General features: G+C 43.1%; 1 protein-coding gene and 1 long non-coding RNA gene across 5 annotated transcripts; one reads left to right on the forward strand and one right to left on the reverse strand.

The window, feature by feature from the left end:
• Positions 1 to 296: 296 nt before the first annotated feature.
• Positions 297 to 19,321, forward strand: BAG3 (BAG cochaperone 3). 3 transcript variants are annotated; one of them, XM_042863766.1, is made up of 4 exons: positions 297 to 505; positions 12,489 to 12,842; positions 14,893 to 15,276; positions 17,995 to 19,321. In XM_042863766.1, the coding sequence occupies exons 1-4, from the start codon at positions 335 to 337 to the stop codon at positions 18,769 to 18,771; spliced, it is 1,686 nt and encodes a 561-aa protein (XP_042719700.1). In that variant the 5' UTR covers positions 297 to 334; the 3' UTR covers positions 18,772 to 19,321. The 3 variants fall into 3 exon arrangements, with proteins under 3 accessions (XP_042719700.1, XP_042719701.1, XP_042719702.1); XM_042863767.1 differs by having other exon boundaries at positions 14,893 to 15,225; XM_042863768.1 differs by lacking the exon at positions 14,893 to 15,276.
• Positions 19,322 to 24,472: 5,151 nt separating this feature from the next.
• On the reverse strand, positions 24,473 to 26,420 carry LOC122175903. 2 transcript variants are annotated; one of them, XR_006177556.1, is made up of 2 exons: positions 26,276 to 26,420; positions 24,473 to 26,137 (listed from the first exon to the last, which is right to left on the reverse strand). It is a non-coding gene; the product is annotated as an uncharacterized LOC122175903 (long non-coding RNA). The 2 variants fall into 2 exon arrangements; XR_006177555.1 differs by having other exon boundaries at positions 24,473 to 26,145.
• Positions 26,421 to 26,444: the final 24 nt, after the last annotated feature.

Genomic DNA, 26,444 nt, shown 5'->3' on the forward strand with positions numbered 1-26,444 from the left:
GAATCACAGAATCACAGGCTCGCAGCAGCAGCTGTCAGAGCGGTAACATTCAGGACCGCAGCGCTGCTCCCCAGCCCGCACCCAGCACGTCTCTCCCCGCCGGGGCTCCCCACCCGCAGCCCCGCACCGTACTGGAGGCCACCAGAAGTTTCCAGCCGAGCCGGGCTGGGCCGCCTCCCTCCTCCCCGTCCCTCCCCTTTCCCCTCCTCCGCCGGCCGGCGCCGATTTCCAGACACTTCCAGCCCCGCGCCTCCGCCCCCCCCCTCCCCGCGGCGGATAAAGCGGCCGGGTCCGGCCTCCCCGCCCCGCACTCGGCGTATGGCCCGGCTCCGGCATGAGCGCTGCCACGCACTCCCCGCTGCTCCAAACGGAGAGCGGCTCCGAGCCGCTGCCGCCCGGCTGGGAGATCAAGGTGGACCCGCAGACGGGCTGGCCTTTCTTCGTGGACCACAACAGCCGAACCACTACCTGGAGCGACCCGCGCCTGCGGGGCGACGCGGCCAAAGTACGGCGGGTTGGGGGGCTGCGCTATGGGGGGGAGGAGGGGGGGTAAGAGGGAGGTGGGAGCCCGGCGCTGGGCGGGGGGCTGCCGGGGGCTGCCGGGGTCGGGCTGCGGCTCAGCGCGTGGCAATGCAGTGAGGCCAGGAGCTGCCTTTTGTCTCTGACGCACTGCAGTCCCTTTTTTGTGCATTAAATCATCCGATACCTCGGCTCCGGGGTGTTTATTTAAAGTTGGTGAAGTGCACCCGTCTTGCCCTGGGAAGGCTCGGCTGGTTTTTTTTTTTTTTTCGGCTGCGAATGAGCCGAGGCGACGTACAGTGCTTCAAAGCGACGCGACTCAGACTTGTCAGGAGTTTTCGGGCGTTTTGTTTTGTTTTTGGTCTGGTTACAAAGTCTGTCATTCGCCGTCTTCTGTGTGTAAGCGCGCTCAGGGAAAAGCTGCATCTCAGTCCTAATATGTCCATGGCTGCGGGCAGCGGGACCCGCAAAGTGGCTTTTCGGAGCCAGACTCTGAGCCTTCAGAAGTTGCGGCCGTGTGACCCGCCTTAGTATTAACGCGGTGACTGAACAGAAAGTGCTAGAAACTTGAGCTGCATTGCAAGTTGCCAGAGTGGTGGAAAAACAGATCCTGTGGGGTTTTCTTGCATTTCTGTGCGAGCAACGCTGCTTTCATCCCGGGTGCGGCCGACCGCGCGGCCTCGTCTTTACTTCTGCAACCCCATAAAATGGGCAATGATGAAGCGTAATATCGCAGCGCCGATGGAGGATCTCTGTCCGTCCTCACGACCTAAAATGTCGCCCATCGCTGCTGTCAGGACGAGGCTCAGGATCGCTCCGCGCTGGACCCCGGCCGGTGCTGCTTGGAGCGGTGCTGGAAGAGATTGCCTCGGACTGCGCGGAGCCACGGCTGGCCCCGAGCCCAGCGCCGGCTCTCAGCTGCCAGGGCCGGCTCCGGCCTGCTGGAAGTCAGCTGGAAGAGCCCAGCTGCTCCCTGGACGTGGCGCGCGTGGAGCTGGCAGCCTGCTGCACAGCAGCCAAGTGCTTTGATCACGGTGACGCGGCCAAGTGAGCGCTGGCTGTGGCCATTGCTTCGCTGCCCTGTCGGGGAAAGCTGTCAGCCTGCTTAGTGTGGGGAGAGATCAGTGCTGCCTGGGCTGCCATCTTAGGCAGGACTGCTTCTGTGGGGGGGGGGAAAAAGCCTCTTGTGTGGCACACTCTGTGTTACATAGAACCATTGGAAGATACTTGGTAACTCCAAAATGTGTCTTCAGTGTAACTGGTACAACTTCTCCCTCTCCCCCGCCTCAAGAGTCTCTCCTAAAAAATGAGGAATAAAACATGAAAGAGTGTTTTGAGGAAACATGAAGTTCTTACATTTAATTGCCCATTTTATGAGTGCAGACTGTAAGAGGAAGCTCAGTGTGAAAGCGGATGAGGATCATACAGAAGTGAAGGGGCTGTGCTTTTCTGTTCTCCCACAGCTCCAGCCACGTAATGCTGTGCAGTTACACTCGCAGATACAAAGTGCTGATTGGAATTGAGGAAATGCGTTGTAATTGCTGCAGTGTAGCCTTTCACCCCCATTTTCAACTCCGTTATCGAGCGTATAATTCTGGTAGTAATGGTAGAAAAAGATCTTGTTTAATCTAATTTGGCAATGTGAATATTGAGAGTGAAATAGGGAAAAGAGCTTTAACTCATTTCTGGATGCTGTCTTCCTAGTGGTAATGAGGCACCTGCTAACATTGGCTATTACTGCAATAAAAATATGCTTTTTAGAACCGTAAAGTATAGAAAGTCCAAGCATTCTATTTATTCAAGGCTTTTGTTATGGAAATAGCACCTGAAAGTAACCCATTTAAGAGAGAAATCACATTTAAGCTGCATTTGATAATTGTATAAAAACAGGATTCGAAGTGCTCTAATGGATCAGTGCTGGCTTTGAGTGGGTGACTGAAACAAAACAAATTTTCATCCCTATCTGATGTTAAATCTGTGGTAACGAAAAGTGCCACCTCTGCTGCCAACTTGTGAGTATTACCACAGAGAGAAAAAGTTGCGCCTGCTTTTCAACTCTTTGTTTGTGGAATTCACTTTTTTCCAAACAGCAACATCTGTCACTGCTCACTATAAACAGACACATGTATGCTTTGGGACTGGTCGCAGAGAGAAATACTTCCAGAGGTAGTACTGGAAGGTGGATTTCTGGGTCTTTTGACATACTGTTGCATTAAGAGAAGCCAAAAGCTTGCGGTGATGGAAGCAGCAGGTGACTGACCTGGTGAGGCCATTTGTTGGAGCCCAGAATTAAGAGTACATGGTTGAATTAATGGATGGTTTATGAAGTCTTTTTGCTTTCAAATATAGGCAGAAAAGCCAGGCATTGACAGCTTCGCAGTTGCATTATTCTTAGTCTCTCTTCAGTGAGAGGGGTTTCAGGAGTGATCAGGGAACTGCAGAAGCTGACTTCATGTGTCAGACCATGTCTCATCAACGGTGATAACACAGACAGAACTTGTACTGACTCTACTGATACGCTGCTTTTTGGATTAAATATGGATGTTACCCAGCGAAACCAGTGACTTTGTTGATTCCTTTTATGATAGTCTTTATCAATCCTTATTCCCTCTCCAAATATTCCGTCTTTACAGAGATATAGGCAAAAAGTGAGCTGTTGCCTGCACTGGGCAGTGAGTGGAGCACAGGTCCAAAGCTAACTGACTCCTTTTAGCTGAGCAAGCAGGCTGCGGCCGTAAGGTGCTGCATTCTCCCAACAGCTGATCTTGGTCCTCCTGCTCTAGATTTGCTGTCAGTGTAACTGTGCTGACTGCAGTAACTGTACCTGTATCATCAGGCGGAAAGAGAAATGGCTCTTGTCAAGTGTGAATCTGTGACAGAGTTGTTTAAAATGAATGGAACCACACCTTGATTTTTGCACTGAATGACATAGCTCAGTTTATTCACTGATTCAAATTGCTTTTTCTTTTTTTTCTTATTCAATTTAGCCTGTTTCAATCTTGACAGAATAACAAGTCTTTCCTTTGCACATTTATGAACTGTTCCCAGTTATTTGTATGGAGCCACTGGGCTAGGGGGACCTTACTGAGGAGGAACAGAAAACCTCTCATTATATCCAGTGAGAAACAAGCCACGACTCTGCAGATGGCTGACAAATATTTACTAACAGAAACATCAAAGCCTACTGGTAAACTAATGATTTTTGTTTTTAAGTGTCTGTTCAGTTAATAGCAAGTCACTTCAAAATAAATAAATAAATACAATCAATATCATGAAGCATACATATGCATAACTTTACCAAGAGAGTATTTACTAGCAGTGTCACTGTTCTTCCTATTTCTTTGCTGCGATTGTTGGTTTTTATTATTATTATTATTATTATTATTATTTTTTATTTTTTTGTGTGCTTATCTGTTTTCCTGTGTTAACTTGAGCTGCTGTAATTCAGCATACTTTCTGCAAGGTTGTCATATGATGTTAAATTGTTTACTTGGTATTCCCCAAAGTGTTGATAAAAATAGATGATGTTTAAAGAAAACAAACAAACAAAAGTAGCAAAGCTTGTGTTAGTGTTTACTGATGCCCCTTCCATATGTTGTTTCTACGTGCAGTAAACCCAATGGGAAATGCTGCCACTAAAAATAGACCGAAGGAATTGACTGTGCTGAGCTTCACTGAGCTCACACTGTGGAGATCGATAGCTCACTAATGCCTCAGGTCTGAGACCGTGGCCAGCACAGCTTTCAAGTCTGAGAGCAGTTATAAAAGTGGTGCATTTATTGGTTGCAACAATGCAGAGGCCAAAACCTAAGGGGAGGGAAAGCTATCTGAATCTATTACTGATGGGTTCTGTGTTATTTGAGGAACAGCTAACTGTATCTATCCTCACCCTTGTGGGTAAGTTATGACTCTTCTGTCTGCTTCCCCAAATAAGACATATGTCACTCAGTTCCCATCTCTTTAGGAGTGAACTTATTTTTGAGTGCTGACTTCTCACATTCGAATTGACTGAAAGGCTTGGTAGACCAAATTAGAAATTGCTCTGAAATCTCAGTGTGGCCTCTATGAACTTCTGTGTCACAGTGGTTCACAGCAGTGGAAGGATATGACAAGATGTTACACTTGGATCTTCTACCTGCACTGCTTTCTACATTACTTATGCTGATAAGTATTCTGTCATAGTCAGGCTTGTGGTTTGTCCATTTCATAATAAATCAGCCATTGGATTTGAGCTATTATACTTTCTATATGCTGTATATGTAGAAGCTGCAAGGTAGTCAGTAGGGGATTTTTGGACAAAGCCAGTACGCAACCTTCCAAGTTCCATGAAGCTGCTTTGTGTAGTTATTTAAAGCCCCACTCATGGTAAACAGGGAAATAATATACAGAGACACCAATTAATTTGAAAGTGAGGGATGGATCAAAGATTTAGCTACAAGTAACGTGCCTGGGAAGTCATGCACCAGGAGAAGTAAGGAAGATATTGATTTCCTGGTTCTGCTCAAGTTCAAGTACAGCACACCTTTCATCTAAAGAGAAAGAATACTTGTTCCAGCATTCTTAGCTGGGAATCATAGTTTTAACACTTAACTTGTACACAGGCATGGCTTTTCTGTACCAAAAATAGAATTAGAATCATAGAATCACTAAGGTTGGAAAAGACCTAAAAGATCACCCAGTCCAACCGTTCACCTATTCCCAATAGCTCCTACTAAACCATGTCCCTCAACGCAACATCCAGCCTTTCCTTGAACACCCCCAGGGTCGGTGATTCCACCACCTCTCTGGGCAGTCCATTCCAGTGCCTGACCACCCTTTCTGAAAAGCAATACTTCCTCATGTCCAGCCTGAATCTCCCCTGCCGTAGCTTGAAGCCATTCCCCCTGGTCCTATCACTAATGACACGAGAGAAGAGGCCGACCCCCAGTTCACTACAACCTCCCTTCAGGAAGTTATAGAGAGCAATAAGGTCTCCCCTGAGCCTCCTCTTCTCCAGGCTGAACATTCCCAGCTCCTTCAGCCTCTCCTCATATGGCCTGTGTTCCAGACCCCTCACCAGCTTTGTTGCCCTTCTTTGAACACGTTCCAGGGCCTCAATATCTTTCTTGCAGTGAGGGGCCCAAAACTGGACACAGTACTCGAGGTGCGGCCTCACTAGTGCTGAATTGTTCACCATGAACCATGATAAAGCAGATAACAATCTGGTACGCTCTGTGGTACACAGACAGTATCCCTCTCTAGGTAAGCTTCATCTTTTTCCTGTGGCAGCTGTGCCCTCTCAATTATGCCAAGCTAAATATTTTATATTACAGTATTTAATTACAGATATGAAACATTCTGTTTCTTCTGGTATCTTCAAATAACCTTGCAGAAACTGTTTTTAATATTTGTTTGGGGTTTTTTTTTGTTTTGTTTTTGTTTGCTTTTTGTTTTTATAGGCAGGAAAATGAACCATAAGATGGTGAAGCAACTTGTGTGACATCACCCACTAGGTCAGGTAGCATGAAAACATGTTTTCATGGCTGATGGCAGTCTTATAATTGATAGATAGGTGCAGGGTAGCAAGTGCTTTTATAATCCTGGGAAGTTGTTGCTTAGAGAAGTGAGGTCTCAAAACTTGTCTGTCAAATGAATTCTAGATGAAACTGTAGACCTTTTGTGTAACCTACAGAATTCAAAACTGACTCTTCAGTTGTTAGCTATTTATTTTTTTTTTTTTGTGACACTGTTTGGCTTGTACTCCCTTCTGCGTTTCAAGTTTCTGGCTTCCAGCTAATTGGGAAACCAATAAGTTGGCTGCCTGCTTCCTAGGTAAGCAGGCAGCAATCAAATAGGTAAATGAGGCTCATGATTCTTGATGAGGAACTTTCCAGTGCCTTAATGGGCTTTCTTCATGTGTTTCATCCAACAGGATGGGTGACAGCAACTCCCCTTCTCAGAACTCTTTGCTCCATGTATCAGCCCTTGCTTTCTTGGGGTGTGTTCAGTTTGGCCCACCCAAGGCTTCCTGTGAGTGGGCAGTTTGTACTCATGGGCAGAGAGGGCAAATGTCATCATGACATGCCAAAATGACATTTTAGCCCAAGAAAGAATCGGCTTTAGTGATCAGAGAAGAACAGTTTTAATTCCAGAAACAAGGTAGATGGTCTTCAGGATGGCCAACGTGTTTGCTCCAGTAAGGCTCTCAGTTCTGAAGAGCTTAGGTTTAGAAGTCCTCTTCAATTTTTAATAGTGATTATTTGTTTCTAATGACATCATTGTGCTCCATCAGTCAAAGCATACATTAATGTAATACCTGTAATTATCATACAATCATCTTGTTTTATACAAGAGAGAACAAAAGACCTATTTGCCTACGCATGTGGATGTTACGAAATAAAAGGCAGCATTCAGCAAATACAACATCAAAAGCAGCTTGTTGTATAAATAGGTTACATGTTGTGACTGACACGAAGGTCTACTGAGACAGCTCATGAGCCTCAGCTTATTCATGGTTTCCTTCAGTCATCAGCTAATGATATCTTGCTCAAATACCTATGTGCTCAGTGTATCTATATTCAGGCTGGATATTAGGTGAAACTTCTTTTCTGAAAGAGTGGTCAGGCACTGGAATGGGCTGCCCAGGGAGCTGGCTAAGTCATCACCTCTGGAGGTGTTCGGGAAATGTGTAGATGTGCTTAGAAGCATGGCTTAGTGGGCAATATTGGTGATAGGCTGACAGTTGGACTAGGTGATCTTAGGGATCTTTTCCAACCTCAGTGATTCTGTGATTTGAGCACAATTTTTGCTCAGCAGAATACGAATGTAAAAACCTGAAATGGCAGTGGGAAGCTACAGGTCAGTGCTGGGAGCAAATGACACTCTCCCACGCCGTGTGTCTAATTCCCCAAGAAGTATTAATGAAAAGCTCTTCCTGAATAACGTTGCATAAGTATGAAGCACTCTTTAGTACTTAGACCAGGTTACAACAAATACATGGATTTGCTGACTTCTCCATCAGTAGCAAGGTTAGTGTAATTTTGGTTTACCTTCTCAATACACCAGAGAAGGAAGGGAAATAGTGTGGCTAAAAGTGAAATACAAGTAGATGGGGAATCTATTTGTAATAGTGAATGATTTGCCTTTCCATGAAACTTCTTTTAATTGTAAATAAAACTGGTAAGCCATTCTTAGATTTGAATATAAGAAACTGTTTGTGCTTCTTCAGTGGCTGTTTCTGATTTAAAAGAGATTGGAGTATATGTGGAATGGGAACTTGTCATATTTCAGTCACTTACTTTCATTATATTGAGTTATATTCAGAAAGAGCAAAATTGTATTACTCCCTGCTTCCTGAAATCTGGGCATGACATCACAGGACTTTTGCCCTCATATCAGGTTTTGTCAGGTTCTGGCACTTCCTCAGTCACTGGAGCAATCAGGATTCTCTTATGTGCATGATGCTCTTCAAGGCAGCAACTTCAAAGCTCGGAACCATACTGAAGCTGGCAGACTTTCTGCTTGCATACAGAAAGAGACGCATTCATTCTTTTGGTAGTGTTTGCAGCACTTTGTTCCTTTGCTAGATCATATTTAGAAAACAAGTAAAAAACTTAAATATTTGTACTGTTACTCTGCAACAGCTGTGAAGGTGCTTTGTGTATAATATGTTTCAGAGAACTAGATTTACTGTGTTATGAATAATGTCTGTATGGTTTAAGAAGTGCTAGTGTGTGATGGGAACTTGTTTTTGAACTTTTTCTGTAGCACACTGTAGTGTTTGAGGAATGAAAAACATATTTAACAGGCAGCTTCAAAAGGAAGATTCCACACGTGTTCCAAGTCTTCTAGTAATCTCATTTGTGTGTAGGATATTGTAACCAGTTTTGTTACACTGGTACAGCCATCTAGATGCCTCCAATGGCACTTGCTAGTTTAAGCAGTGAATGAACTTGCAGGTTTTTGTGTTTCAGGAACAGCACTTGAACAGTCATTGAGGCACTTCAGGTCATTGTCCACTCCTGCAGATGGTGCAGCTGTTCAGGGAACTTGGTTGCAAGTTGTCTCAATCTCTTTGCGTTTTTTTCCCAATGGCATACAGTCTGTGCCCAAGTTTGAGGATTTTATTGTTGCTCCTGGCCGTGCCCTTCCTACGGGAAGCCAAGTGTAGGATGTGGGCTATGAAGTGTTTTTTCCAGTTGCACAACTCGTGCTGGCTGCACCTTTATTTATCGTGGCGATGACCTCACAACAGAAGCACATGTCCCCTTCCCAGGAGGTGTGATCGCTGCGGTCTTCCAGCAGCCCCACGCTTTGTGTGCACAGAGCAGTGCGTGCACCTGCTCTGCCCTGAGTGGCCAAGAGCACTGACTCCCTGTTGGTATCGGCATCAGTGCTTGAAACAGCAGATTGCATCTGAGTTCGTGGGGTTGTTGCAACCTACCTGCAGTGCAGAGCAGGGCTGTTCGCATCTCTAGACTTCCTGGGGAGAGTTCTGGTATTTTTGTACTTCCTTCTTTTGCGGGATTCTGTCCTTAGATATGGTGTATGACCACAGCCTGCACTCCTGTAAGGCTGACTGCCAGTTCAGGGGAACTTCATAATTCTGGTGCTTAGAATTATTCTCAAGTTCAGCATAAAAATGCTTCTCGTTTCCTTGAATGAGGGGAAGGGGAATTATTTCAGCTTTTCATGCAGTAATAGGAGTATATTCCTGTATGTATTTTTTTTTTTTTTATTTTTATTTAACCTACAACTAAGGTTTTTAATGCAAATAAAAATGTGACCAATAAATTCTGTGTTAACTCTGGACTTGTACAGATAACACTTGTTAACCTCTTAAGCAAAAGCCATATTTATTAGAGGGCAGGTAGAGACTAGAAATGGGCATTTTAGCTCCCTGATGTGGCTGTGCTATGAAACTTAAGAATTAAAGCATTCAGGGAACTTGCATTTCCCTTCTCTTGGTGTTACCTGGAGAGATTTCCAGAGCTTGGCTCCACTCCCCTTTGTCACACTATCCCCAGACACACCCCAGTTTCTCCTTCTATCTTCCAGAACCAGTTTGTCAGGGCTAGAAAGGCTCATCTCCCCTGCACCAAATAGAACCTTTTTCTTTTGCTGAGAGCCTCGCTTTGGGGGATATCTGTGCACAAGGTGTTGTACTGGATCCTGGTTTAAAAATGAGCCTGAACCTCTTGCATCTGACTAAACCAAGAGCTTTTTAGTCTTCAGACACTGTGTTACAGTGGCATTCCTCAGCGTGAGGTATCTCAAAACACTAATTTTGCACGTTCATTGACGTGTGAAACTGTGGGGAGAGAGGGAACAGAAAAGGAGGAATGCTGAGAATGCAGTGGTACAAACTGGCCAATGTCACCAGCTGTTGATGGAGTTAAATCTTAATTATGTGTTGAGGGGAACTGTGGGGCTGGAAGAACAATTGTGATGAAAACACCTCTCCCAAAACTGTGATCTGTCTGCCTCAGAGCTACTGGTGGTGGGAGAAGGGGAAAAATGGCATTTCTTCCTTAGCTGAAGACTACTCCTTCTGACTGCTGTTCAGCAGCAACAACAGAAAAACCCCAAACCTCCTGACTACAGGGGGAAAAAAGCCTGGAACAAAGAACCAGCTCTAAAAGCTAACTTTCCACAGGAAGAAGCATAGGCTGTCTGAAGCTGTAAGAATGAATGATGAATTACAAAAGCATAGCTTATGCTGTGGTTCTCAGAGAGGAGCCTGTGCTTCCACTTGGGGAAAAAAAAAAAAAAAGTGCTAAACTTGCAAAAAGTTCACTTTGGACATAAACTGAAATGTTTAAAGATAGTTCAACTTGATTTTTTTTTTTTCTTTGGTTTTGGGATGCTTGTTTCTCTTTCTTTATCAGTGCTGAACTTACAGAAGCAGATCTGTCAGAGTGCTGAGATAGCTCAGAGTGAGGTCAGTGTAAAAGGGCTGAAAATGCAGATAAAGGGGAGGGAGCCAGGCTCCCAGGAAGGGCTTTGTGACAGCAGGGGGAGTGGGACACTGAATATTGTGATTATTTGTGACTTAGCATGACTTCAAGAGACTGAAGAGACTGTCCCCAGGTGCAGCAGCTCCTCCATACCCTTCTCTTGCTAGGGCAGAGTACATGTTGCTGGCCCACCCAGCCGCTCTACCTCTTCTCCCAGAACTGACCCTTCTGCAGGGCGCCTGACAATGCACACTGCGAGTGCAACTTCTTTTTATAGCCGTGGGAGCTGTGCCTAAAGGTGGGCTGCAGCTCTCTGGTTACACCCCAGCCCGCTCCCACCACTACGGAGCCTGTGCTGAGCAGCTGGTGGGAGCGTGTGCAGAATGCATTGAGTCAGCAGCAGGCAGCAAGGTGCTTCTTCCGCCTGTGGAATCATCAGTTTTCATCACTGCAAGGCAGCTTGCGTGGCTCTGTGCTCGGTGGACATGTAGCCCCGACATGGCTCTGTGCTCGGTGGACATGTAGCCCCGACATGGCCCTGTGTTGTTACTTGCTGAGTGTCTCTCAAACTTACTTTCTGGCATAGCCACGTGTCCCTGCAGATGCAGAGAGCGTGCTGGCAGCACAGCGTGTTCAGGGCTGCGTTGGGGGCATCACTGATGAGGTAGAACTGGCAGATAATTGTCAGTCCTTGGTGTCCTGAGGCACCAGAGCAGTCTGCGTTCAGCAGTCGTGAGCTGCTTCCTGGGGGAGTGAATTGAAAATGACTCATCTGGCCATGGTGGCTCCTGGTGCAGAGCTGGGCATGAGATCATCCTTGTGCTGTAACTGGAAAAGCCAGCCGCATTCCTGCGCTGCGAACTTTCTAGGCCTCTCCTTCAGAATTCTTTTTTTTGCTTGTAGGGGATTTCTAATCGGCAAAAGCAAGAGCTTCTGACTTTAAACTTCTTCCTTTCTGTACTTATCTTTATTTTATAAATGTACCTGAATAATAGCATTCATTCTCTACAGTTTTCTCAGAAACTGGTTCTAAAGAGATACTGTAGAAGAGGGGGGAATATTCAATCTTACTGGTAAAATAGTTAATTGTTACTATACAGATTCATTAAATATGCAGAAGCTACATAAACTAAATATTTTTGCTGCTAAAACACCCCTTTAAAAATAAAGGGTTAGTTTAAAAAACCTAAAAATAGGGTTTCTAGCGCTTGTACCATATGTCCCCTTATTAAATTCTCCTCTTACTGAATAATGACATTACCCTCTGAATGACAGAGGTGCTTGTTACATGATCCGACTTAGAGATACATCTGGAACTTGGCCCTAGCTGGGCCTCAAAATAGAATGACCGATGCAGGAAGAACTTAATAGAGGACTTGTGAGGGATCTTGGTACAAAGCACTGTCCCCCTTGCCAGAGCTTTGACATTGTCCAGTGAGTGCACTTGGGCAGCACAGGAATTAATATTATCTAACCTTCCAGCATTTTCCCCTTCATTATGCTGTCCTGTTGGTATCTACTGAAGTGGATCCTCTCTTGGCTGTGAGTGTCTTCAGAACGAAGCAGCAGTAACTCTAGATAGGCAGTAGGAAGCACAATACCAACAAATACTGCTGTTCTGATGAGATAAATCCTGTAAGTTTCTTTTCTGCTGTTATCCATAACACTAGGTGGATTTGAAGGGGAGCTAAGGAAACATCTGTGGTCCCTCAAGCTCTCATTTAATTAGCGTGGTACCACCTGAGGCAGCTGAACTCTTGGCTGTCTGCAAATAGTGAGTGCTACAGAAAAACCCTGTTGTAATGTGGTGTTTTAGTGCCTCAGCTAGTATTCATCAGCACTGGGGATGAAAGGCTCATAGCTAATTGGTGTTCAGCTTCCTTTCTCCTGCCTGCTGACCTGGCACAGACCTGAGGAGCTGAGCTTCTCATGCCTGGCTGATGCTGCTTTTAGACAGACCTTTATGGCAGCTTTCTTATGTGGTATGTTGAGCTGAGCTACCAGCAAATGCTATGTGATGTTTTTAATTTCTAGGATGCCCAGTCATCAGCAAATGGCCCATCTCAAGATAGTCCCAGGCAGCTGCCGGCACGGGAAGGAAACGTGGTGTACCCCAAGCTCCGGGCCGGCTACATCCCTATCCCAGTCATCCACGAGGGCATCGACAGCAGGCAGCACCCATACTTTGCTGCTGCGCAGCCCGGCGTGCAGCGATACAAAGCAGAAGCCGTGCCCACCGCAGCGCAAGCACAGCCACCTCTGAGGGGGGCCTATGCCAGCCCTGAGTCCCCTCATAGGGGACCAACTGAGGCTTCCCAGGCAGATAAACAATGTGGACAGACAACAGCAGCTGCAGCAGCACCGGCTCCAGCGACACACGGACCTGAGGTAACTCGTCAGTACTGCTGGGGTGTGTTTGCCTTGGTCTTTGCGGCCATGTATGACCTGAATGTCACACGAGTACTTTATCCTTTGGAAAGCCAAACCTGCCACAGGATTACATTTTCCCAATACTTCTAGAGTGTTGAAATACAAAAGTGCTCAGTTACTTCAGCAGAAATATTTGACGTTTTTCTGGCGTTGCCCGCTTTTGTTATCAAGCGGTTTCTGCAGAAACAAACGTGTGAAAATATTCTCTGTAAATGAGCCTGTGAGTGGTGCAGGTGCTCCTGCATCAGGTGAGGGTTGTTGTAGGGCTTAAAGTGGTTACCCTGCAAGCTGGGAACGCAGGCAAGTCTTCTGGATTCTGTACTGTGGGAAACAAAGGTGAGCAAGGGGAGAAACACAGAAATACAAGTGGCCAATTAGCTGACAGCTTGAGCCGCTTCAGAAATGGGGCTATGCTGCTTTCCAGTTTAATACTCTGGTTTTGTTAAGTGTATAGACTTGCATACACAGCTCTAAAAGTGAATTGTGAAATATTTTTGTCTTTCAGTTGTATGTTAAAATACATCAACTGCTTTAAAAAGAGTCACCCTCCTCGCTTTGCTTTTCAGAAGACAGGATTTTGGATTGTCTGTTATCTCTTCATAATTAGCAGGAGTGGTACCTCGTAATACACCGAAGCACTAATCTCATTTCTATTCCAAGTAAAATAAGCAGGAAATTGAGCCTCTATCAGTCTGAAAATACATCACGAAGTTTTCATGTCAGCAGTGGCAGATATTTCTCTAAACCCTGTTTCTGTGCCTGAAGAACACAACTAAAATTCTGTTTGCAGTTTTCCTGGTGGTCTCAGCTGTTGCTGCTTTATCCGTGCAGCACAAGGATGGGAGGCTTAGTTCTTCCTTCTCTCATCTTAATACAGTTGGGAATATACCTTTGTATTACATGCAGAATTGCTTCAGAAGAGTCTTCTACATCTCATGTGCTCTGAGATAACTACTGAGGGCTGGAGAAGTTGCTGTCACAAACTTAGGTGGCATGGGCACTAACTGACCAGGGCACTGACACAGTAGTGCTGGTAATATGTACAATAAGAAAACGCATTTATTTATAGCTTTATGGGCAGCAGAGGTGAGCAGTTCACTAGCACAAAAGACATCTTGTTCCCTATCCTCTCCCACCTTGCCTGCCTACTTATTGCTTCCAGCTCCACTGTCCTGCTCTCCCATCTGTGCTAACTCCAGTCTTACCTGGCTTTTCACTGAGCTATGGAATAAACCTGTCAGGAAATAATTTTTTTCTCTCCTTCATGAGTTAAAGAATAGAGAATAGTCCATCAGCTTCTGGAGTTGGTGCAGAGTAGGTGAGCTGATGGACTAGCACAGCAGGAGGAGGGAGTGAGCTGTGAGCAAATAAAATGCCTCCACCAGGAGCTGGATCGTGCAGCTTCCCCAACGCTTGCTTCTGCTAACAGCAAATCTACTCTAGTGCAGCTATCACTCCTGGTGCCAACAGGACTGATGTGCTGGAAAGCCTCATGGGGGAGTGAGGGGTGAGGGGGCATTAGCCACATGTAGCAGGCTTTGGCAGTGCACTAAATTACATGCTTAAAAAAGTGAATTTGTTAGCGTGAGAGAGATCAGAAGTCTGAGCTTTGTGTGCCTCTGAGTGGTTTGTTTTTTGCCTGCAGAACATAATTTGTTTGCTTAACTTTAGTTTGCCTCACATTTAACAGGTTTAGACAGGAGTAGCCATGTAGAAACAGCAAACGTTCTGACTGAGCATCCACTCCCTGCTTACTTGAGGGCTGGGAATGCTGTAGCTCAGGTTACTACTTGTGAGAGAGCACCATCATAACAACTCTGTGGTCTGTCTAGTAAGGCAAAAAAAAAGAAACCAACCACAAAACAAAAAACCTCAACACAAACCCAAACCAAGGAAGTAGATCTTTTGCACGTGGGAACACAAGTTCAGTTTCCATTTCTCTTTAAAAATGAAAAGTGCTATGAGCTGAAACGGATTAATTTAATAATGGATTTTGTTTTCATGGCAGCCTCAATCTCCTGGAGCTTCTGATTCTCCAACGGTTTCCCCTCAGTCGTCTGGCAGATCCAATTCAGGAAGCCACCAGCTTCCTCGTGGCTATATTTCAATTCCTGTGATCCATGAAAATATCCAAAGGCAACCACCACAAGGCTACCATCAGGCCCAGAAGACACACTACCCTGCCCAGCAGAGTGAATACCAAGCCCACCAACCAGTATTTCCCAGAATTCAACCAGATGACAGGGAGCCTAAGACAACACGAGCACAGTCTCCATTCAGAGCCTCTCAGAGAGGTGCATCAAGCCGTGAAAGTTCACCTGCCAGAGTTATCACCCAGCAGGTACAGCCCTCAACTCCCATCACAGTGCAGACAGTTGTAGACAGACCTCAGGTATGTACAGTGGGGAGGGTTATTACCTTCCACTTATCTGTGCTAGCCATGCTGGGCTAGAGCTGAAACAGTGGCTCATACCCACAGGTACATGAAAGCACATAAAGCATTTCTTAAACTTGCTGAGATCCTGAAATAAGCTTGCATCAAGCCATCTTTCCACCTATCAGGATTCTGAAGTCTTTGAATTGCTGAAATACATTAAGCAAATCACTTCTGTACATGATTTGATTTTCTTCTCCTCAGAGTACAATTTTGTGTAATTACTCTGAGGTCAGTGATATTGCATTATATGGTACTGAGAAGCCAATCAAGTCCATGGGATTTGTGGCATCTGTAAATATACCCTGTTGAAGTCTCAGAACCACTCAGGAGAGCATCAAATACACAGAGTAATTTTAGCTATGGAGAAAAAGTCAGCAAGTTTAATCCTAGCTTCTTATTCCTTCTACATGTTCATAGCTGAGTATTCTGGAACAATTTTCTAACTTCAGAATAGGAAAGTTCTACCTGCTTAATGATTTTCTAAGTAATTGAGGACTAGACTTATACTTGACTGACGTGTGTATGTTATACTGGCATTTCAAATAACTCTTCATCCATATATATAATGAACTAATGCTTTTCACAGTAAGTATGACTCCTGCTTCCTCTTCCCTACTTCTACCACTAAGTGCCAATTTCTAGCATTCCATATTGCAGGTAATAATACTTGGTGTTCCCAGTTCAGAGATTTAAAAGCTCGTTTAGATTTTTTAAATGCCAATTGCTTTGTTGAAACTGATCCTACAAGGTTCCTGCAGGCTCGTCAACTGAAAATACTTTATAACCTGAGGGGGGGGGGGGAAAAAATCAGGAAAAAAGACTGAAACTACACCCTTTGTCTTCCAGCAATATGCTATTAGTAAATAGACCCCATAGCCACAGGGAGGACTCAATCTTGATTCAAATTGTAAAGAAACTTTTGAGAAATGTAAGTTGGAAATCTACCTCTTTGGGAATAATACTTGATGCTGATTGCTGCCCTTTCTAGCGTGTATTTTTTTCATGTTAAACAAAAAAAATTCTTAAACTACAGTTAGAAGTCCTTTGAGTTAAGAATTAACATTATTCAGGTGGTCTTTCCTAGTATGGAAGGGGTGACATAAAAACGACCCTGGATTCCTTCTGTTCAGGAATTCCACACTGAGAATGACAGGAGCAGAATTAGTTGAGTATTCTTGAAAACCAGGTGTTGGGACAAAACAATAAAGATTGCATCATTAATTACGTATAGCTTATAATGTTAGCTTATCTTTAAAGGGTGAGAATTTGAGCTCCCTAAACAAATCTAATATTTAATGGGTAAAACAGTGTCAGTGCAGGCCAATATATATAGCTTGAATATAAATATGGGTATGTTACTTTATCTAAATCCATGAGAGCTGAGTCTACCACCTTTCCAAAAATCATGCACAAACACAGTGGGTAAGTCAAGGAGGTGGCAAAACAAAGAAGGCACAGATCTCACAAATTCCATTTGTGGCATAAGATTTCAACACTTCTATCAGTTTTGAGAAGTTTCTGACTTGATGCCTGTTATATCTGTAGCAATCATACTGATTGTCTCCAGTAACTATGGCATAATAAGATTGACACAGTAACCTTTGCATATAAAACTGAGAAGATGGAATCACTAAAAATAAGCACTAACAAAATTAATATCTTTAAAGTAGGGAAATGAAAGGAGAATAGCCCCAGATGAGCTTAAAACCCACCAAAGTACTGCTAGCTTTTCAAGAAATACTGACACACTAAGAATGAGGTGTTGAAAATACTGAAGACAGCTGCTGAAATCTTATTTCAGTCAGGCTAGAGCTTTGCTGTAAGGTCCTATCTTATAAAACTGCTTGTAGGGCTGATTTTAGTAGGCATGAGCAGAGTTTAGTGGGTTGTAGTTTGGTATCTGAGAATTGATTGGTGTTGGTACTCGCTGCAATAGTTCAAATGCAGTACCTATGGTCTCTTGAGCACAGAGCTTTTTGTGATTTGGAAACCTCAAGTTCAACACAGGAAAGAGTATGTAACAAAAATTCATAGCTAATTGAAGATAACAAGAGCAGTGTGAAACAAGTCCCCTGTTGGGTTTGAAGGCTGTGTAGCTCTGCTTAAGTCCTCGTGATGTGGATGGTGCTTTAGGGAGCAAAAGGGGAGGCTCACAGCTTGCTTACATCTGCCACAGCTGAAAGTTGGATGGGCGAAACTAGAGAAGGTAACAGTAAAAGGAAAATGGGGAAACTATTCAATCTCTGTTCCAAATGCTCTCATTCCTGTTTTTAGCTCTCTCGCTCCTCTTGCTCTTACTGGACCACTCTAAGACATAAGGCAATGGGGAAAAGGAGCTTGGAAGTACTCTTGCCAAATGCCTGGCAACAGCTTCTAATGTACTTCCTATATTTTAAGCATTAAGTCCTTGATTTTCAAGAGCATCCAGTGGCTTTTATGGGTACTTCAATTTGAGATAGCTTGAATGGCCTAGATTTCAGAAGAAAAGAAACTGACACCTCCTGAAAATTGGGGTGTTTTCTAGATTTCAATTGAAGTACCTGCAGTTCGGAACCTTTCCTAAAAAACGTTGGAACTAAGCTTTTGATTTCTGTGATTGTTATTACCTGTTTTTAAAAAGAAATAAGGAGCATTGTTGACTGTGTTTCAACACAAACTTGTCTTCTTCACCAGGTTTCTCAGCAACAAGTCCCGCCTCCAGAGCCACCAAGACCATCTCCACCACCTGAAATCAAAACTGAAACCAAGACAATCCCACCACCACCTGAAACTGAGGTGCCTGCGACATATATTCCAATTTCGGTCACCTACCGAGAACCAGATTCTAAACTACCACCTCAGAAGCCTCCAGCCATGGCAGAGAAAGCTGATAAAAAGGTTCCCTGTTCAGCTAAGGCTGTTCCTCCGCAGGAAAGGCCTGCTTCTGAAGAAACTGTGACATCGAAGACGATGGAAACAGCAGAACCTCAGAAGCATCCAGGTGTTTTGAAAGTGGAGGCAATTCTGGAGAATGTACAAATGCTTGAGCAGGCAGTCGACTCCTTTGAAGGCAAGAAAACTGACAAAAAGTACTTGATGATTGAAGAGTATTTGACCAAAGAATTGCTAGCCCTAGACTCGGTGGACCCCGAGGGTCGTGCGGATGTGCGTCAGGCCAGGAGAGATGGTGTAAGGAAGGTCCAGAATATTTTGGAAAGACTTGAACAGAAAGCAGAAGATGTCCCAGAACCAGTTCAAGTTGATGGACTTCAGCCAACCTTGGCAGAGCCTAAGTCGCCACAGGAAATCATGGAGATTGAACCTGTGGTAGTCAAGAGCAAGGGAGATACCAGTAATAAAGATGCTAAAGAGGAAACTAAAATGGAAAGACATCAGCCTGAAACTAAGGAGGAAGTGTTTACCAATCTGACCACCACAACAAACACATCTAACAATCCAACCGAGCCATAACTATGTGCTGAAATTAAAATCTCTCAGACTTCGTAACTTAAAGTGTGTTTAAGTGAATTTTAAGTTGCATGCATTTCCAGAGCTCTTTTCAACTGGTTTTTAATCAACATAGCAGCTTGGGACGCAGTAAACACTTGTGGGGAAGGAGGGAGTTAGAAAGAAAGTAATGCATTTATCCTTTATTCTTACACTATGTAAAAACATGTTCTCAAAAACAAACTCTGTACATTAATCTCTTTTAGATCTGCTGAGTGGAGGAAAAAAAAAATAAAAAGAAAAGGAGCAACTTTTGGGTTAATGTTGATGTGTGTTGTTTAGGATGTATTCTTCTGCAGGTGATTTTTGTACAATCAAAGGCCTGCATTGTTGGAATACTGGTCTTTAAGTGTAGCCACTCATGTAACAGCAATGTTTTATTTTTGATGTTCACAGTTGGGCACTTTAAGCAATGGTGGATAGAAAGTGTGTAAGAAACTGTAGGGATATTTATATGTGTGCAGGACTTCAATGCTATATTTTAAGAGGGAAATAAAATAATACAGAAGCCTAATTTAGTCTTGTGATTTTATGAGCTGGAAATGTAAGAGCTGCCATCGGTTTCAAATGCACTCTTCTAAGCAGACAGATTTCTGTTTGTGCACCATTATAGCTGAAGTCTGAGAGCTGCTTTCTCATGAAATGTGCTTTTCTCCATTCAATTGCTTCCTTTAAAATTTCTCTGTTCTACTGGCTATGTGGATTGAGTAAAGAATTTGACTTTTTAAAAATCTCCTGTTCTCCCTCTTTCCTGGGAGTTAAAAGTCAAAAGTAATTTGCTGGTGACTTACAGTAACTTACTTCAGAGTATTTTAACTTGTTCTGTAAAGCTGTTAGCCTTTTTCTAGCACTACTAGATTTCCAGCCAAACACACTTTGTTTAGTGGAACACGTGGTATTCATTTCCAGATAAAGACATTTTGTATTCATAGCATGATTGAGAGGCAGTCCTCTCACTTCATAAGAGTTGAAGCAGTACTTGGTGGTTGGTTTAACTGATTAGCAGCAGTTAATCAAGGAACATAAAACGTACTTCAGGTTTCATGCATGAAAAACGGAAGCAGAATGATTGCAAGTGAGGGAGGAGCCTGAACCTAACTCCAGAAGTTATCTTTGGCTTTCTTTTGTAAAATGAATAAATCCCTTTTTACATGATAGCTTATGTTAACAGCATATGAAGAAAACTTCTATATAGATGCTTAAAGCAATGATAGACTGAATCATGGAGTTCAATTGGAAATTAGTATTGAACCCATCTGAACACCTGGCTTTAAGGGATAGGTCAGGACAGCTCATCTACAATTGCTGCTTTTTATTTTAACAGAACAATAAGTGTTCTTGGATAACAAATGGACTATGAGATGCCTGCTTATTTGTAGGTAGGGCACTGATGCTTCTTTTAGTTTCATTTTGATAGTCAACACCATGTAAAAATACACAATGTCTTGTAACCATTTGGCTGCTCTAACTTTTGGAGCAGTGTTGCAGGCATTCCAGCAGAAGAGGTGTGAAAGTTCATCCGCCTGCATAATTCTTGTATGAACTCACTTCAGTGACACATTCCTCCTGCAGGATTACATTTCAGCTGAGGACACATGTCTCTGACATCATACAACAAAAATACCTAAATTGAAGAAAATCGGCTATGGTTCTTACACTCAAGATACAAGCAAAGTCTGTGAGAGGCAAAAGTCTGGCTTTCCTTAGCTCAATGAAGTAATTTAGACCAAAACCACCTCATTAGATGAGGTGGGAATGTGGAAATTTAGATTGCAGTCATAAAAACATGCTATTTACAGGAAGTTGAACAGGTGCTGTCCTTTTTAAACACATTATCTGCTGCTAATGGAGCCTGATTCATGTTATACTATTCATGTTGGTCAGAGTAGGTGGAGTCAAATTAAATTAAAGCTTTTTTTGAGAAGCAAAGCTAGAGCTACTTTCTGCTGGCAGTTCTTTATAAAAGACGATTCTTAAAGTCAACAATACTACTGCAGAATTAGGTACCATTCGAAATGAAGAAAGGTTTCATGATCTGTCCTAATAAGGGAAAGTACATCTGGCTGCCCTGGAGCCGCCTAGTTGGAAGACTGTTGCTCTGAGTCATAGCCTTTCTTTGTTTCCTCTGTTGCTCAAGAGTAAACTACAGGCAGTCCAGCATGTCTGACTTGACACATCAGTGTGCACATTTTGCATACGGGCTGAGATGAGGGAATAGAGAGGAAATGGGTAAAGTGAAGACTCCCACCTGGTCCCTGTAAGTTTCTGACCTGCTCTTTGTCTTTGCAGAGCTTGCTTGCATCCTTGCATTGGTGCCGATGATGTGGTTAGCTAGCAGAGAGGAAAAGAATCCTTTGTAAATTTGCATTTCTGCACTGGGGTACTACCTGGTTTATGGGTTGCCCTGAGTGACTAGGTGTGGAAACTTGGCTTCGAAACCTAGGCAGAGAGCAATTAAGGTTTTAATGCTAATGACTGAATTACATTGCATGACACTGCATTACAAGTGTGGCAAAAAAGTGTGCTGTGAAACATGGTTTTCAAATGCACATACTGCATTTGTGATAGCCATTTCAGAAATGAAAATAACCCAAAGATTTTTAATGCCAAAAAATGAAGCTGCCTATTACTCATTTTGAGTCAATGTCAATCATCTAATTTATTCAGTATGCAAATAATCCAGTAGCCAGTGAAAGACACTGCTTCAGCTCATTTAAAAGTAGCGAGAAGGGTATGAGAAACCTGTACTCAGAATCACAGTAAAAGCTTAGGCTATTTTCTGATTGCATTATCTTATCCAGTGATATTTCAAATGCCAGTAGTGGTCTGTTCTCTATATTTAAACTGTCACAGCAGAAGGCATTGTGTTTCCTATAAAAATAGCATTTTGACTATTTACACCTGGCCAAATCATAGCATACCCTGAGGAAGAAGCCCTCAAGAGCAGAAGAGTGGCACTCTTTGGTGTCAGATTCCTTTCCTTTGGCGGGAGGTGCAAGTCCCTTATCTGGGATGTGTTTTACTTCCAACTGCAGGTTAGGTCAGCTGTTTGCAGAGAGTTGAGGAAGGAAAAGAGTACAAGCAAAACACTAACCCACGTGGTGGGGAGGCAACAAGCACAGCTTATAGAGGCAGGTCATTCCCCTGTGCTCTAGCAGCAATGTAAACCAGCCTGGAAAGGCTGGCTCAGTATCCTTAGCGAGGATATCGTGTTGGGGTCAGGATGTTCTTTTAAAAATTATAGTTGAAATAATAAAAAGCTTCTGGTAGCTGGAATGTATCTACTGAATAGGACAAAGGTCAGTCAAAGATGTAGCTTCTGTGCTTTTTGGTACTGTTCTTTTGTTTGTTTTTTTTCCAAGTAACAAAATGCAGCTATCTAATGAAACTAAATTTCAAGTTATTGGCTGTAAATATTGAATATTGGATCAATATTTGGGTCTGTTACAAAAGCTAGTTTTGCTAAATAGCAGTTTGGGCCACTTGAGTGAAAAGACTTTCAGAAAAAGCTAATCTGAGCTCAGTCATGCAGGCTGTAGAATACATATAGAAGCACTGTGCTCATTCTTAAAGGTATGATTTCCTCTATTTAACATAAACATTAAATTTAAAATCCAAATGTTTCTTCAGACACATAATACTGTCATTAATGAAGTTTGAATATAATAATTTTAGCATCGATAGAATGATTTTATTGGCACTTCCACCTTTTATGAGAAGCATCTCACAATGGTGTAGGAGATCCAAATGAACTTGCCTGTTTATTTCACTGAAAACAAATAATTTGCTTAAAGATAACTGGGTGGCACTAAGACACATTAGCCTTGCTGCACAAAGTGACCCTTGCATACTGGATGATCTGGATTTCCCAGCTCTGTACAAAACCCACATTCACAGTATTGTGGGTGGCATCAGGCTGCAGTTCCATGCAGCACTGTGCAATGGTCTGTCTGCCCTTTGTAACACTAGATACAAATGCACGCCAGCCAGCGGATTCCAAAGCAGGAGTTATTTTAAGATGGGCAGGAACCTGGTTACAAAGTAGAGGAACATGTACCAACTCTCTGTCAAATATGCTTCCAGAATTTATAAACAGGCAACTTTTTAAAAAAGGGTAGAAATTAGAGGGTATTTCAGTTATTGCCCATTAGAATTTCCACCGCTTCTCTGTTGAGTTGAGAGTCTGCTCAAAAAGGAGGAAGAGGTTCAGCCTTCAGCATCCCTGCAGCAGCCAACCAGAAGTAGAAAATTTCACATTATACATCAGTTTACCAAAAAAAAATTTTTTTTAAAAAGTGCCTTTGCCATGCATTTCATTGAACAGAATGCCAAAGGGCCACGTCTGCAAAAACAGCCTTCGCTTCTCAGAATTAAACATGGAATATGGAGGTCTTTACCAGCAGTCCTTTACATCAGACATCAGTACAAGGACTGTACAGTATCTGCAATGTGTGTTTCACAGCAAACTCAGAAATCACTGTTAGAATTTGCACTAATCGATGACATCATTAAAAGTCTCAGTAAAAAAAAAACCAAAAACCTTCAGATTGAAGAGACACGAAAATAAGTAGTTTCTCCCAAGGAGAAATGGTACTTCTTTTTAGGAGATGAGGTAAGCTGACAAGAAAATGTGATGAACTTTGACATGCTATTACTTGAATTACGCACATTCAGTGCATAGAGGATTTGTCTGCAGCGCTGTTCAGCTGCATTCACAATTTTTAAATCCATTACAAATAAGGAGTGTGTGGGGGTATCTCAGTTTTAAAACAATGGAAGAAATATGCTGAATTTAGCAACAAAGCGGTATGGAACTTTCTGTGATACCTGGCAATGAACAGACTGGGTCTGCAAAATCATCACATGAATTACTTCAGGCTCTGATTTATTGCCTTTCATCATCTGGTGAACTTTGAGTTCTCATCCATTTCTATCAGGAAAGCTCAGCTCCTCTGCAGAGATGAGCAAGGTTTGGAATAATGCTTTCGGTGTATTTCCCATTGGGCTGGCAAGCAGATAATGGATATTTTCTGCAGCCCATATAGATCTGAGGCAAAGAACACAAAGAGACAACAGTGTCTCACGGCTCTCCAAGCACACAGCTTGCAGCTTACGTTTTGTATGTAAGAACACTTCACCCAGCAGGAATTTTTCTATTTTATTTGAATAAAATTGAGATGAAATGAATTGAGTGTTGCAGAGCTGCCAAAAGGATTTGATATTTTTACTTCTGTCTGGATGAGGAGCTACGAGATATGGTTTAGTAGCTTGTGGTAGCAATGGTAATGGGAGGACGGTTAGACTAGATGATCTTGTACGTCCTTTCCAACCTTGTGCTTCTGTGATTCTATGATTCTTCCGAAGGATTGAAGTAGTGGCAGCACATTCCCCTAGTTATGTATTTCAGTAGTTGTTAGTGCTTACTTGCTCCCAGTTTCTTCCCTCAAAGTTGTAATTTCTGATGAGATCTTATACCTCCCCCCCACCCTCTTTGATTGCCTTCCAGCTACCATGAAATCTCTGTTTCTCTTGGCCCACTGTCTTACCAGAGATCACATGTGAAGACTTCTCTTAAAAATTTAGAGCTTGGTCAAAAAAAGTCAGTATTTCAATTCCTAGTTTACATCTACAATTAAAGGTGATCTTGAATCTTGATTCTCAACCATTAAATTCAAACCTTTATTAAAATCACTACATGCCTACACACCAAGCCATCACAAAGACAGAACACACCTGGGAGAAGGACTGTGCAAAGAAAGAGTAAATGGTATTAGTGCAAACCATTAGTGCAAAACATCCTGACAAAGAAGAAATCTGCATCAGAGGGATTTTATCATTCTCAACTGTAGTAAAGTAAATCTGCTACCTGTGAAAAAAAAGTGTGACTGAAATTTCACTGTATGGATAGACTGAACAAAGGATATAAGGTAGAAAGGGTTGTATAATGATAACATAAACAAATACTGGTGCCTAGAAACAGCAGGCATAGACGCATTAAAATATTTAAGGTACCTTAAATATTAACTGCCTAGCAACAAGTCCCTGATTACTTCAAAGACAATACGCACTACTTTGGAAGGCAGAAATCACAGCCATTATTATTATTACTTTTTTTTTCAATAGCAATTAGACACATCATTATTATTACATAACACACAATTGCAGGCACAGTGAATCCCTGCCTTAAATAGTTTGTGCTTGACTACACTAAGAAGCAGTACACGAGTAGGAAATCACAGGATGTGTTTTATAGAGCAGAGAAATCGACTCTTTGCATCACTGGGCTGCAGCTCCTCCCCTGCCTCAGATTTATGTTACAGCCATCCCAACCCACCTAAGTCTACATACTCATTTCTTGATGTTTGCAATTATATTGCAGTTGTGCCATACGCAGGCAAACTATCCCAAGCACATTACATGACACTGACAAAAGAGCCAATTTAGGCTGTGACTCTTAATTCCCTCTGTTGTTTATGTCATTGCAAGTTCCTGTACCTTAGTCTGGTAGTGACCCACAGTGCACTCACTAGGCAGCTCCCTGGTTACAGCTGGCACTGCTAAGTCTTCCCTCACCACTACACGTACCTTACGTGTGAGCCCAAAGGCCAAATTTCCTGCTCAGTCCTTGTGAAACAGCTGAAAGGATTGTGATGGAAAAAGGTTTCCAGTAATACCTAAACAAACTTTCTAATCTTGCATGTGTTCATTACAGCAGTGAGTAAACATGTTGGCAGGATGTTTCCACGCTTTGGTGGCAGGCTCTGGTAGAAGCCTACATTCCTCTGATATTTTTTTTTAAGCTCGTAAAAGGTGTCAGGTTAGGGCAGGTTTGCATGCAATTGAAAGCCTTGGGTTCCTGCAGTTCCAGTTAAAACCAACTTAGAAACATTTAGCATAAAAACAAAACAAAACAAAAAAACCAAAAAACCCAAAACACAACAAAACAGATTTGGGTTCCAAGTGAGGCTTTTAGAATCCTACTTGCACACAACACGTTTCAAGCTCCATATAATGCTGATAGCCGTTTCCAGATGGGATCCAAGCGGAGCCTCATTCACTAGTCGTCCACTGCTGATGTATTCTTTCTTGTAATGTTCCTCTCCCTCTGAGGCAGGAAAGCCAAGGAGCTTTTTGTGCTTAGGATCTTCCTTGTTGTACTTTCTGTCTCAAGGATTGCATAGCCGAAGTTGAAAGTAGTTGGAACTAAAGTGAGTGTGCTCTGTATATGATAGAGGAAGAAAGGCCCAACTTCTGTGCTAGTTCATCTGGTCACTTCAGCACATGATAGGGGTGGGCTATGTGCAGCAGGCACTCTTGGCAAATCCAGGCTCTAAGAAACTTCCAAATTTGAAAGCTGAAGTTACTTGGGCTTGAGTCAAGAAATAAGTTTCCCACCAACCTTAATCCCAGCAAAACGCAGTCAGTGGAAGAAACTTACGATGTGAAGAAACGAGAATTTAACACTCACCGTGCAGCCAAGAGTTACATCAAGAAAACACGCTATTGCGGCACTATTACTAAACGCAGAGTTATCTTCCCCAGGCCAGCTGAACCAGCTGCATTGCTGCACTTGGAAAACACGGACTTCACTCGCTCCAGCCGTAGCTCTACGCGTGACGCCACCAGCAGCGCGACGC

The sequence above is a fragment of the Lagopus leucura genome, unplaced genomic scaffold (genome assembly GCF_019238085.1).
Source record: "Lagopus leucura isolate 7727_CA_CO unplaced genomic scaffold, USGS_WTPT01 Super-Scaffold_741, whole genome shotgun sequence".
Lineage (NCBI taxonomy): Eukaryota > Metazoa > Chordata > Aves > Galliformes > Phasianidae > Lagopus > Lagopus leucura.

What these genes read in the sequence shown, in the direction of transcription:
- BAG3 (XM_042863766.1), top strand. Translation starts at nt 335, where the DNA reads ATGAGCGCTGCCACGCACTCCCCGCTGCTCCAAACGGAGAGCGGCTCC. An exon ending in TGCGGGGCGACGCGGCCAAA is followed by an intron (nt 506 to 12,488) that starts GTACGGCGGGTT and finishes TTTAATTTCTAG; the next exon opens with GATGCCCAGTCATCAGCAAA. An exon ending in CAGCGACACACGGACCTGAG is followed by an intron (nt 12,843 to 14,892) that starts GTAACTCGTCAG and finishes TTTTCATGGCAG; the next exon opens with CCTCAATCTCCTGGAGCTTC.